Source organism: Semicossyphus pulcher, unplaced genomic scaffold, assembly GCF_022749685.1.
Source record: "Semicossyphus pulcher isolate SPU_LCO1_2020_fin unplaced genomic scaffold, fSemPul1.0.p SCAF_11, whole genome shotgun sequence".
Lineage (NCBI taxonomy): Eukaryota > Metazoa > Chordata > Actinopteri > Labriformes > Labridae > Semicossyphus > Semicossyphus pulcher.
In genome coordinates, this window is record NW_027211615.1 from 27273715 (window position 1) to 27286992 (window position 13278).

Here is a 13278-nt window from a genome sequence, read left to right on the forward strand (position 1 = left end):
AATTTTGGGGGCGTGGCACGGCATTGTAACATTACCACGGTTAGATTATTGCTTATGGTCAAAATGTATACTGTATATAAAATAGACCTTTAGTGATTGTGCAGGCAATGAGCAAGTAACATACATTTTACTTACTAATATTAATATTAGCACTTATTATAGCGTATATATATTTACAGATAATGAATCTAATAAACTGGAGGGCCTTGGGTTTTTCCAATATAAGCATCCATTATTCATAAAAAAAATACAGTTTCTGTTTTCTATTAATAAAATTGTTGAATTCACAAATAGACAACTATATTGATGAGCTATTGCACTAGTTGCTTCAGGATCCATAGGTGTAAATCTCATGTTGATGTTGGCAATAGATGTGTGACAACTATACTTGAGATAAATGTTTTGGACTTACCAGAATCATCAGGAATCGTCTTCTGGGGAGCGGCAAAATATATACTTTCATTGCAGTGTTGTCCGTAGATCCAACATATCTTGTCCTGAATGGGCAGAAACAGTGACATCAGTATCCTTAGGATAAGGTGCAAGGGATTTAGAAGGAAATGTGTGTAGCAGCCATCCAATTATCGACAAAAACAATGGTTAACAACATTTTTCAGGACATTTAGTTAAACTTACTCAAACAAAAAACAGCTGGCCAATGTCATAGCAATAGTCCCACAGCAGCCATTGGGATGTTTCGTTTGGTGTCACTCATCTCTTGAACTGACCTGGAATCAGAGTAATGACGTTACACAGAGGTGTGTGTGTTTGGAGTGCCGCTAAGCTGTTTGAGTCAGCAGTAACGGAGTAACCTACAGTAGCTGCCAAAAGTGAGCTGAAGAGAGTCAACAGGTGGCTTGAGCTTTCCCAACACACCCACAGGGACATTAGCAGCTACATGTAGCAGATTTTGACAGATCATGACAAAACTAATCCATAATCTTTTAAAACAGAGTCAAAGATAAAATGGTGCACTATTGGAAAATAGTGTTTACTGGTAGAGTACTAGTAAAGCAAATTAAAACACAAAATAGACTGCACTGGTTCCTGATGAGTAAAGTAGCCATAATTACTAGCCTATTTAAGACTTGGCTACCGGAGAAAGTCTGTCGGGAAATTCAATGTTTGATGTTCTGACCATAAATGGTACTTGACCCACTTCCCAGGTTCAGAGAGGCACTTTCTCCCCCTAAAACTTGGATTTACTTGGACTGAAATGTACCTTGAAATATAGAGTGGATTGCTTTAAATGCACACCTGAAAACAGTAGGTATGTATCATGTATGTTAGCTAATTTGTTTGCAAAATCCGTAGACAAGGTTAGTTCAAAAGAGGAAAAACAACTCTGCATAGCTCTCTTCAATCCTCACTCAGCATGTAACTAGATGCTGAGCTGCGCAGTGAGCTAAACACACTTCCAATTTAGGTTTTAAACTCGAGTTGGCATCTGAGTTTTACATTGTAGGCAATTATTCAGTAAAAAGCTAAACCAAAGCATACATTAGCTTGTGGTCAAATTAGCATTAACATTGTCCCTCATGTCAGTAAGAAACAAGAAAAAATCTGTGAAAAAACTCCTAAACTTACACTAAGGTAAAGTCCTGAAGTCCTCAAAGTTAGTAAAACATTAATCAATCAAGTGAACATACACCCAACAGGATTAAAAGTAGTCTACAAAGAGTAGAATTCCTAACAGCTAACTGTTAACAGCTAGCTAAAAAATTAGCTCACAATTAGCAGCACAGTAGCCTTTGACAGCTCCTGTAGCAGCTAGCTTAGTTGGTAGTAAAATTGTAAGAAAAAAACGGAATTAATTTATTAAATTATAAATTAACACTCATAAAATAGCTCTAAGAAAATAATACTTACTATTCAGCAACTATAGGGTATTCTGGGAGTGGATAAAAGATGCCTGTAAATATCTGCCTCGTCATGGAGTAGACAAAATGGAGGATTTCACCACGTCAGTTAAACTGCCAGTAACAGAATGTTTAACTGAAACCTACTGTTGGTGGCAAAAACAGTAAAGACATTTTACCCTTTTTATAGAGTTTTTCAGTCGTTTAAGCTAATTTTTATCAACTTTTTGGATGGTTTCATCCTTTTAAAGCAAAAAAAAAAAAAATCTGATAAATCTACTGTGATGTTAATGTAATAGAGAAAAGCATTGGAAAAATGAAGCATGTGAAACATCCAAACAGGGATTTTTTGAATTTTATTTATTTTTTGTTGGACAGTAACATGACTTACTTGAATGCTAATGTTGCTTCTACTCATCTGACAGGTATGTAGCATAAGATAATACTAAAATAATAAAACACATACAAACATAAAATAATACTTTATTGATCCCCAGGGGGGGAATTCGGGTGTTGCAGCAGTACCAAGACAGTACAGTATAAAAATAAGAATAGAAAAAATAAATAAAAATACGAGATATATACAAGTAGGAGTAAGTGACCAGGTAAAGTACAATATAAGGTGCAGTATAAAAGTGGGAAATTAATACAGTGCGTAAATAATATTAAGGTTAAAAATGCAATGTTATAGTATAATATAGTATAGTGTAATATAATATAATGTAGGCTACAGTATGGTATGGTAATAATGTAATTATGTATATCATGAACATATACATATAAAATACTACAATATAATATACTATATTACATGACACTATAAAATATGGAGGGCAGCCTCTTGCTAACATATGCTAACGTGTGCTTATTTTCTTGTGTAAGAAAAGCTTAATTGGAGTCACAGAACCATCTGTTTCTCTGAAAGACAAATAAGAAAATTTTTTAGAAGCTTATTACATAATTTAAAACGCTCACCAATGTTCTGGAGGTATCAGAGCCTCGCTAACCACTTAGCTAACATTACCTTGCAAGCGAACAGGTAAGTAACTAACTTGGGGGACAGACTTCAAATCTCTTTTATTGTCCAGAGGACGGATGGAAATGTTTTTTTCCAGACGCTTAGAAGAGTGTTTAATTTAGAAAGACGCGCACATTATTCAACAAGCTTCTGAGTCTTTTAAACATTGCCTGACACACAGTAAATGTTGGGGGTTGTACCTGGCAGCTGCGAATGTTGATTTCTGGATATGAAATAATGTGTTGAGCATGTAGAGTAACTGATGATCCAATAGCATTAGAGTTTAATATTTCTATTGAAGGCCATAATTATGTGTATCTGATCACAGTGTGTTTCCTTCTCAGCTCGGTCATCAACCACCACCACGATGGTCATCGATAGTAAGAACGTAGACGCCGGGTCGCAGCCTGTGCGAGTGAACAAGAAAACGTTTACAGAGGACCTCCACTCTACCTTCAGCTCCCCGCTGGCCTGGATCTTGGTTCTGGCTCTCATCATTACATGGTCTTGTGTTTTTGTCATCTTGTTTGATCTGACCGACTACAAGACCATTTCAGGTAAGAAAAGCTAATTGTCAATTCTCAATTGTTAGGTAGGGTGAGGTTAAACGTTAGCACAAAAGGCTCTGTTCTGCCAGAAGAGGACCAGTGTGAGTTGGCTCATTTATTGCTGCCAGATTGGCTCAGTTTTTAGGGTTTTAAACTTGAGTGAATTTGGAAAAAGATTCAGCTTCTGTTAAATACACGACAACTGGTTTACAGGCAGTGTTGCTGCACAAACAGATCATTGCTTGTGTCAAATTTAGCATTCAGGTGATCTGGCAACTAGACCAACAGTATGCTGCATGCGGTGCGAGAGGTATGAATTTGTTAGGAGATTTTACATCTCTGTTTCCTTCTGCATAAGTACAATTATTAAAGCAACATGGTGTATATTTGCAAGTGCAAAATGGCATAGTGAGGGCTTTGTACTACATTTGTAGACTATTGAGTTTAATTTGTAGGTTTTGCGTCGAAATATTACATTGCACTTTGCAAAAACAGAAAATAGAAGTTTTACTGAAGCATCTGAATTGTTTAGGATAAAGCCTTACCAAAAATAATTTAATTATTGCATGTTTTAAAACTATATTAACTGTAGATGAAAAATATTACTTGAAAAAACAGTGTTGTTGGGGTCAGCCCTGTGTAGTATCTGCAGATGTTTCTTTCAGACTGCATACAGCCCCCTTTATGTTGCGCAAAAACCCAGTTTTTCTAGCATAGCAATCATTAGGGGTGCACTTAATGACAATTTCATGCACAAATGTCAAACCAGTGAAGAAATCTGCTTCTATTTGGCAGGAATTCGATCCTCAGGCTGTATGTCATGTGCACATAGTTTGATGCGAATGTGTTTGCTATTTTACTTTGCAGAGCAGTGATCAGACGGTATGCAAAATCTGCGACATCAGATGCTTATGTTTATATTAGACCTGTTGTACATATTTTCTATTATATGTATAGTTTTTTTCATTATTTAAGCATTTAACTTATTTTTATTCTAGTTCTGATCCAATTGTTCTGCACCAAAACACCTTCCTTGTTGTTGTTTTTGTCTTATCAGAAATGTTTGTATTTTTCTCTTTCCATTTTCGTATAATTTCTTACCTTAATGTTTTTTTTAAAGCACATTGAACTGCCATGGTGTAAAAATGTACTAATTATTAATGTGTGTTAAACTAAGGTGCAAGCGTTGGTTTCATTTCTCCTCACAACATTAAAACAAACAATGCTTCCAAAACTTCATTAATCATCTGTTGTGTTCAACTTTACTCAATAATCTAATGCTAACACCTACATCTTCCTTAATTGCTCATTCATTTTCTAATATAGTACACGATTTATTACATAATGATTTACACTTCGCATTAATCGAAAGTCATGCACAAAACTGTAATAATTAAGCAAAGCCAAATGACAGAGGATTAGACTACAACATGTGTTATATAGTCTTTCATATTCATGAATTCATCTTGAAACAAAGGGCCGATCTAGTTTTGCACTGATAATAATAGAAAGATCAACTTCTCCTTTGTTCTTTCTGACACAGCATCCATTAAATTTCACGCTCCGTCACAGGCATTAGACAGCATGCTACATCTTCATCTTCATCATGCCATCACTGTCCGAACACGACCACATCTTCCTCTCTCCTCAGTCTGCTCCACCACCGTACTGAATGTCTCTGCTCACTGTGTTTCTCATCCAACCAGGTCGTCCTCCTCCTGCTGTCAGGAAGGTTTTAAAGGACTCAGGCCGTAGAGGCAAGACACCTTATCTGCTACTAACCCCTCAGAACAGACGCTTTATCTAAAGACGCTGATAAAAACTACTAACGAGCTAACATTGAGTGCTAATATCAGCTATCAATGTTAGAGAGGCCTTCACAGAGAAGGCTGTAGAGCTGTAGGAGCTGCTTTGTTCATGCCTGACGCTATTCTACTAGATAAACAATATACATGATGTTATGGATAGTCTGTAGTTTAGTTAGAAGAGATATTTCTAAAGTGTCTTTAGCATGTTCGTCCCGTATTTTTCAACTACAATAAAAAGGGTACAAAACCTACGAGGAAGAATTATGAGAAGGTGTTTTTCAACCTGCCTCAGGTGAGCTTGATTTACCAAAGCCGTGGAAGATGATCTGACAATGAAATAAATCAATCTCATCTGAAATCTCCTTTAAAAAGCATTTTTTTTATTTTGCTGAATTTTCTGTTTCAGTGTTTTTCTGTTTATTTATTATTCTGTTTATTTTGCCTGTTTGTGCTTTATGTAGCTTTGGTTTAATTCAGGGCTGCAGATATGCAACATGATTCTCTGAGGAGAACCTTACACTGAATATTTAGTTTTCTACCTTTTTTTTTTTTTTTTTACCAACGTCTATCTGCAATTAAACGTACCTATCTCTTGGATTCAGATATGATTGCTCTGCTTTTAAGAACAATGGTTCAAAATTTGTTTCCTGCAGAACACCTGTCCTCCTTCATCAAACATTTCATAGTAAACCAAAATTCTTGTCGTCTAGAGGGATAAAATGAAACATATCCTGATGTTTGTAAGCAGTTAACAACCACAGACTGTATATAAGAAGTGTCTGAAAAGTGAAGCAAATGTTGCAGTACCATAAACCTGCATTCTGTGTAATGGCCAGCAGGGGGCTACTTCACTGGTTGCAAAATAAATCTGATTGTATAGAAATCTGACAAAATGACAAAACTTATACTTCTATCAAACAGTTTTCTAATGACTTTATTCTTACTATTTATTAAGTTTCATTTTCTAGTTTTTTTGTATTATTATTTACAGTTTAATAGGTGATAGAGAATGACTTAATAAACACCCTGTCCAGCATTCAGTTTTTACCATGAAATATGGACGCACCTTGCTTACCAAGCTAATGCTGGCGTTAGCTGACAGTGTTGTGACCATGTGTCATCTTTGCTCAAGTCCCAAGCAAGTCTCGAGTCATTTTTATTTGGCTAAGTCAAGTCAAGTCACAGGTTATGTCGAGTCGATTCCTTAGTTAAGGCAAGTCAAGTCACTTTTTTTCCACCCATGATCCAGCACTCTTACCTGTAGTATCCGGTCTTTATAAAGAGAAAAGACAAGGTGTTAGCAGCCCGTCTAATAATGATATTATTGGCCAGTTTATATACCCTGTTCAAAAAGTATGACAATGAATTGTATCTGTGTTATCTTGGCAAAGACGCAGCCATGATGATGGTCTGCTCTGAGACCGTATTGAGTAGTAACGACTGATGAGGATTCTCTTTGGGGGCTTTCATGTTGCGTGTTGCCATAGCGAGGAGTTTGACTGACAGCCAGCCATCCAATCATAACGATCACATACCGGGGAGCTTTTTGAGTCGTCCAATCATGATTCCCAGTTTGTGCTGCGTACAAAGTTGGTAGTTAGACAGAAACTTGACAATACTGAATTTTATCATTTTATATAACAGCTAACATTCAAACTTATGAACACACTCAAGTCATCCGAGTCATCGTGCCTCAAGTCAAGTCGCAAGTCATCAAAACAGTGACTCGAGTCGACTCCACATCCACATCTCTGTTAGCTGATAACTTAGCATTTGCTAAACCCTCGCCCCTATCCAGCTCCAGCCTTACATCTAAATTTGGCCACTGTTTTGGCTTCAAAAATTCAACATGGCAATGTCCAAACTGAAACACTTGAGGCTTAAATGGGTGACATCACGATTGCTGTGTCCACTTCTTATACACAGTCTATGATTCGAACTCAAGAATAAAAGTTTGATGAAAGGGGATCAGTATGATATTCCAAATGCTTTGTGCCGTACAGTATTTTATGCTAAAGGCCTTTTGCAGTGGTTAAACTGGACGGTGGGTGATCACTTTAAATAATAGAATATTGATCTCTTCGAAAAATTCAGATTTCAGCTTCTGCAGCCCCACCCCAGTTTAACCCTTCACTCAGGAGTTTATGATTTGTTAATGGACATTCCCTCAGTACAGATGAGCAACAAAAGCTGTGTCTGCACTGAGAAAATGTGTGAGTGTAGAAACTCCTACTGAAGGTTGAATATGTATGGCTTATTTAAGATCAATCAGGGAGAACCAGCTGAAGTCAAACTGAATGAGTGTCTTAATCATCAGGTGTGTTTGTGTCCCTGCTCCTCCAGGAGGCCTCAGCAAGATCGGCTCAGACCCCGTGAAGGCGGTGAACGATGCTGTGGAGGAATCGTCAAACATGATCAGTGCGGTGTTTAAATTTGCTGCAAACCTGATCGCTCCCGAAGAAGACGAAGGTACAATGAGTTTGAGTTGAGAAATATAGCTGGATGTCTGAGTAAACACTTTGAAAAGTACCCCTCTTGATTACATCCTCTGCACTTTGTATTCGTGGATGCTGAGATCTTTTGCAACATAAGCAAAGGAAACATAAAAAGAACGAAACTCTAAGTGCACTCAGTGTTGCCAGATTGGGCTGGTTTCTGGCCAATTGGGCTTCTTTTGATGACCTTGGGCTGGAAAAAATAGCGTTGGGCTGGTAGATGTCAACATATGGAGGGATTTTGAACAACAAACAAGCTGGTGCAAAGATTTCCACTCACACATTGTTCACTCATTGTTGTAAAGGATTAGGGTTAGACTCTGATTTTATCATTTAATTAATGCTAATACGATGCCTTATTTTTAATATTTTTGGTGCATTCAATGGCATATTCGTATATTTATATTTTTTATTATTTATGTTTGAGTTTGATTTTGGAAGTCTCATTCCTCCATGATCCTATAGTTTTTGAATTTGGATTATGGTGTTTTGGTGTCACATTTCATGGCAGTATTTGTATTTGAATATATGTATTTGGTTGTCTAACTGCACTGTTTTTGGGTTGCGATAGCATTTTATCTTTGGTTATTTGATGCAGATATGAAGCTTTGCCGGCTTATGGCCTGTTTTCTATTACGCATGTAATGGTTTTACGGTTTTACACGGGTTTCTGGCAAGGTTATGATTTGGGCTGTTTTTATTGAATGGGGCAACAGAACAGTCTGGTAACACTGAGTGCACTTTCTCTGATCAAATTCTGGCATTTCTTTGCATTTACTAATTTCTGCCTCCTCTTTTCTAGGAAATCTATACGCAGTGAGAAAAAAAGGTACATATTTATGCAATGTTTGAAAGTATTTTCTATTTCTCTCATTATTCTGCTGCAGATAAAGAAAAAAAAGTATTCAAAAAAGTCTTGCTTGCTGCTACAATTATCTTGGTTATGCTGTGCTGCGCTAAACGTGCTGCTCTTTCTGTATATTCTTTTCTTTTTTCTGTATATTATTTCTTTTTAATTAGGCACCAATAAAACATCTAAATCATAAAATATTTTGTAACATACTTTAGTAATTCGTACCTGTGCTCTGAAACCAAATATGAAACATTTCAAAAATACAGCATACGGTTGCTTTAATGCAATTAGTTAATCTGAAATTTGCATAATTTTGCATTGTTAAAGGTGGCAAACAGTATCTGGTATAATTTGTAGGTTTAAATTCGTGTTTAAATGTGTGACTGAGGGACTGAAAGAAAACATATATGGATGTAGGTGACATTGGCAGAGACTTGTTGTTACGGTAGCGATAGTTTCAAGCTGACTTGATTTTGAACGATATTAAAGATTCAAGATGGGTGGAGGAGGAGGAGAAGAAGGAGGAAGTGGAGGTGAAGATTAAGAAAGGAAAAGGTATTTTTCATTTTACTATGACTGTGTAGATTAACTGTAGGTGGAAATAATCAATCGTCTCCCTCACCCGTATAACAGAATGAAGGTAAATAATAGTACTAGCAATAATCAAAAGGTGGTTTTCATTATTTTTCTCCCTGAATAACGTGTCTTTTTCTTACTAACTTTCCACGCTAACTGCTTACACAAAGCTACTCCAAATCTGTGTGTTTTGGCATCCACACAAAAGCATGTTTCTCATTTTGCTAATATATGTTTCTCTTCCTGTCTCCTAGGAGAATTTCTACCATCCCGAAGTAAAGGTGTGTACCTCATGCTAACTCTCTCTTATAGCTACTTCAGGAGCTAAGTGTTAGCATCTTCTTAGCATCCTCTGTGATTCTCCATTAATTGTCAACTTAAAGCTGCAGTAGGTAAGATGGAGAAGAGAGCGGACTTTGCTTCAACATTTTTAAAGATCGCAACCTCCAGGTCCCTCCCCCTCTCTCCGTGCGACGCTCAGTCCTCCCCGCAGAGGAGGCTGTCATGCGTGCGCAGGCTAGTAACCACAGGGACCGTTGGATTCTTATGCCATTAGGAGCAGTAGGAGGAGCCAGAGGAACATGATTATCTCTCTCATGTACTGCTGCATATTTGAGCAAATATGACAAAAAGTTAGTTTTAATAATGTTACCTACTACAGCTTCTGTATTTTACTCTTAAAATGAATACAATTACTCTATGATTATTATTGAATATTTATATTACTCTAAAAACTTTATTGATACATATTTAAAAAAAACTTTATTGTCTCGATAATAAGTGACATTAACATGTTTTCTTATAGTTATAGGGATGCAAGCGAAGACAAAACTACCAGCAGTCGAAGTCGTGGAGGAGGAGGAGGTGGGAGAGGAGGAGGGAGAAGAGGGAGATGAAGTAGAGGAAGCTGGGGAGGAGGAAGATGAGGAGGAGGAGGAGGAGGAGGAGGAGGAGGAGGAGGATGATTACTATGCAGAGGAGGAGGAAGAACTAGACGAGTATGAGGAGGAGGAGTATGAAGAGGAGTATGAGGAGGAGGAAGAAGAAGAGGAGGAGGAAGAGGAGGAGGAAGGAGTGGAGGAGGAGGGAGCTGAAGCTGTTGTGGGAGAGGAGGAGGAGGAGGAAGAGGAAGAGGAGGAAGCTGAAGGAGAGGAGGAGGAAGGAGTGGAGGAGGAAGAAGAAGATGGAGCTGAAGCTGTGGATGAGGAGGAGGAGGGGGAAGAGGGAGCTGAAGCTGTGGATGAGGAGGAGGAGGAGGAGGAGGAGGACGAGGGAGTGGTAGAGGAGGAAGAGGGAGCTAAAGCTGTGGACGAGGAGGAGGAAGATGAGGAGGAGGAGGAAGAAGGAGAAGAAGCAGTTAAAGAGCAGGAGGAGGAGGAGGAGGAAAAGGAGGAAGAGGAAGGAGCAGAAGCTGTGGAGGAGGAGGAGGAGGAGGAGGAGGAGGAGGAAGAAGCAGAAGCTGTGGAGGAGGAGGAAGAAGCAGAAGCTGTGGAGGAGGGAGTTGAAGCAGCTGCTGCTGATGATGAAGATGAGGCAGAGGAGGAGGAAGAAGAGGAGGAGGAGAAGAAGGACGAAGAAGCAGAAGCTGGGGAGGAGGAGACGGAGGAGGAAGAAGGACCAGGAGAGGGCGAGGCAGTTGGAGCAGCTGCTGATGAAGAGGAGGATGAGGTGAAGGCAGAGGAGGAGGACGAGAAAGAGGAGGATGAGGCGGTCGCCGCTGAGGTGGAAGAAGATGAGGATGAAGATGAGGAAGATGAAAAGGAACCTGCAGCAGCTGCAGCTGAGATTGATGAAGAGGAAGAGGAAGAAGAAGAAGTGAAAGAGGAAGCAGCAGCAGAAGAGGCTGATGATGACGAGGAGGACGAGGAAGAGGAGGAGAAGGCAGACGCTGCTGATGAAGATGACGATGATGAAGCTTCTCCTGAACCTATCTCCACTTCTGAGGAGGAAGAGTCGGCCGTGTCACCTGACTCCGACTCTGACGTACCTGTTGACGTTAAAGACAGTGACGAAGACGTAACACTTCCTGATGAAGATGACGAAAAAGACGACGAAGAAGAAGATGAAGACGACACCAGTGACGATGTGTTCACTGACACCTCAGACGTCAGTGAATCTGCACTTCTTTCCAGTGAGGAGGAGGAGGAAGACAAGGACGACGATGAGGACGATGAAGATGACAAATTAGCTGAGGGCGTTGTGACCTCTGATAGTGATGATGTCATCGCTGAAGACACCGATGATGACCTGGAGCTTGATCTTCCTCCTCTTCCTGCTGAGGATGAAGAAGATCATAAACTTGATGAAGAGGAGGAAGAGAAACACCTCGAAGAAGATGTCAAAGCTGCTGAAGACACTGATGAAGATGATGATGATGATGATGATGATGATCTGGACCAATCAGACGAGGACATCTCCGTCGCATCCTCTGAGCACTTTGCAGATGATGAAGATGAGGATGAGGAAGATCTCAAAGATGAAGATCTAGACAAAGACGCCCACATTGACCTCGACGATGATGTTGATGACCTTGACAAACTTGATGATGTCATTGAAGAGGATGATGATGATAATGATAAAGAGGAAGAGGCAGAGGAGAAGGAGGAGGAAGAGGACATCCCTCCCGCTGAGAGTACAGACAGCGGCGTCTTGGGCGATGAAGATGATGATGACGATCTTAAGACAGATGAAGAGTCAGTGGGAGAGACTGTGTTCAGTGACGACCTTTCATATGAGACAATAGATGACGATGAAGATGATGATGATGAAAAAGATGAAGATATCGACACCAGCTCCTTTGAGTTCACCTTCGATGTCGAAGATGAAAAAGAGATCACAGAAACATTTGTTGACGCTGAAAAAGATGAAGACGAGCTCATCGCCGAGTCCTTCGCTGCTGAGGATGAAGATGAAGACGACGACGATGAAGATAAAGAAGATGATGATGATGATGTTGATGACCTCCTGCTGGCAGGTAAAGTCCAGCATCATTAATTAGTTTCTTTTTTCATGTTATATTACAATATTGACAGGTAACTATTGACAGGTAAAATGCTCATTTCCGATTGGCTAGCAGGCGTCCATTCAAATTATCTTTATTAACAACGAACAAATTAACCGAACCTAATAAATCAATATGACATTAATATTAACAATACATCAAAGTAATAAAACACTAAACATAGGGAAAACATTTCAGTACATTTAATTACGATTTACTATTTATGTATTTATTTATAGTTTATAAAATATATGTCTTTCCTCACAGTTTCGAAGCTGCCTTTTTAACGGCTGGACTGGAAAAACATAAGGGTACAAAAATTAATTAACAGTAAATGATCTCATGAAAATGGTGTAACACAATCGTGATTGAGCTTACCCAGCAAGAAATGTTTTGTTGTAAGAACGTTCTGAGAATGTTACGTGCAATGTTCTGGTAATGTTTTGAGCAGGAAGAGTTTATTTGGTTCCCAGAATGTTCCTTTTAAGAGCAGGAGAACGTTTTCTGAAAACATCTTCAGAAAGTTGCAGTGAGAACGTTCAAATCACATTTCAGGAACGTTTTATAAATCACGTTCTGATAGTTCAGGCTGTATTAACATCCTGAAAAGATCCTCAGCACGTTGCAGTAAGCATGTTCTACCTTTGTTTTTATGTTACATTGAGCAAATGTTTTATAAAAGGCGTTCTGACATCCGAGGCCTCAATAACATCCTGAAAATATCTTCAGAATGTTGCAGTTTCAGGTTCAAACACACCTGAAGTGTGATGCACAATGTGCAACAACACTATTAACGAAACCTTAAACCTCCAGTGCAGATGAGAGCCGACTTATTAGAACAGATTGGAGAGTTAGCATTAGCATAGTGACAGTTTTGACTTCAGTTTTTGGACACAAACAAGACCTCAGAGCTTCTGTCCTCTCCCAAAAACAAAAACAACAACTGCAACTTCATAGCTCACAATATTGTTTGTTTCACAACCTCTACGGCTGTGTCAGCCACTGCTACTTACAAAGCTAACAGGCTAGCAAACAACATAAACAAAGATGCTAACTACACTTACCATTCTCTGAGAACTCTTCCTCTGACTCTGAGTCTGTCTGAAGCCCACACATGGGT

General features: G+C 38.9%; 1 protein-coding gene across 1 annotated transcript in view; it reads left to right on the plus strand.

Annotated features, from left to right (window-relative positions):
* The window catches only part of LOC138611937 (enolase-phosphatase E1-like), a 37670-nt gene that overhangs the window by 4105 nt on the left and 20287 nt on the right, over nucleotides 1-13278 (plus strand). The window contains exons 2-9 of the mRNA XM_069685215.1: nucleotides 3222-3434; nucleotides 5132-5182; nucleotides 7577-7702; nucleotides 8531-8557; nucleotides 9071-9136; nucleotides 9412-9438; nucleotides 9963-10231; nucleotides 10472-12131. Of these exons, the coding sequence (XP_069541316.1) occupies nucleotides 3222-3434; nucleotides 5132-5182; nucleotides 7577-7702; nucleotides 8531-8557; nucleotides 9071-9136; nucleotides 9412-9438; nucleotides 9963-10231; nucleotides 10472-12131 (2439 nt within the window). The remainder of the gene's footprint in view (nucleotides 1-3221; nucleotides 3435-5131; nucleotides 5183-7576; nucleotides 7703-8530; nucleotides 8558-9070; nucleotides 9137-9411; nucleotides 9439-9962; nucleotides 10232-10471; nucleotides 12132-13278) is intronic.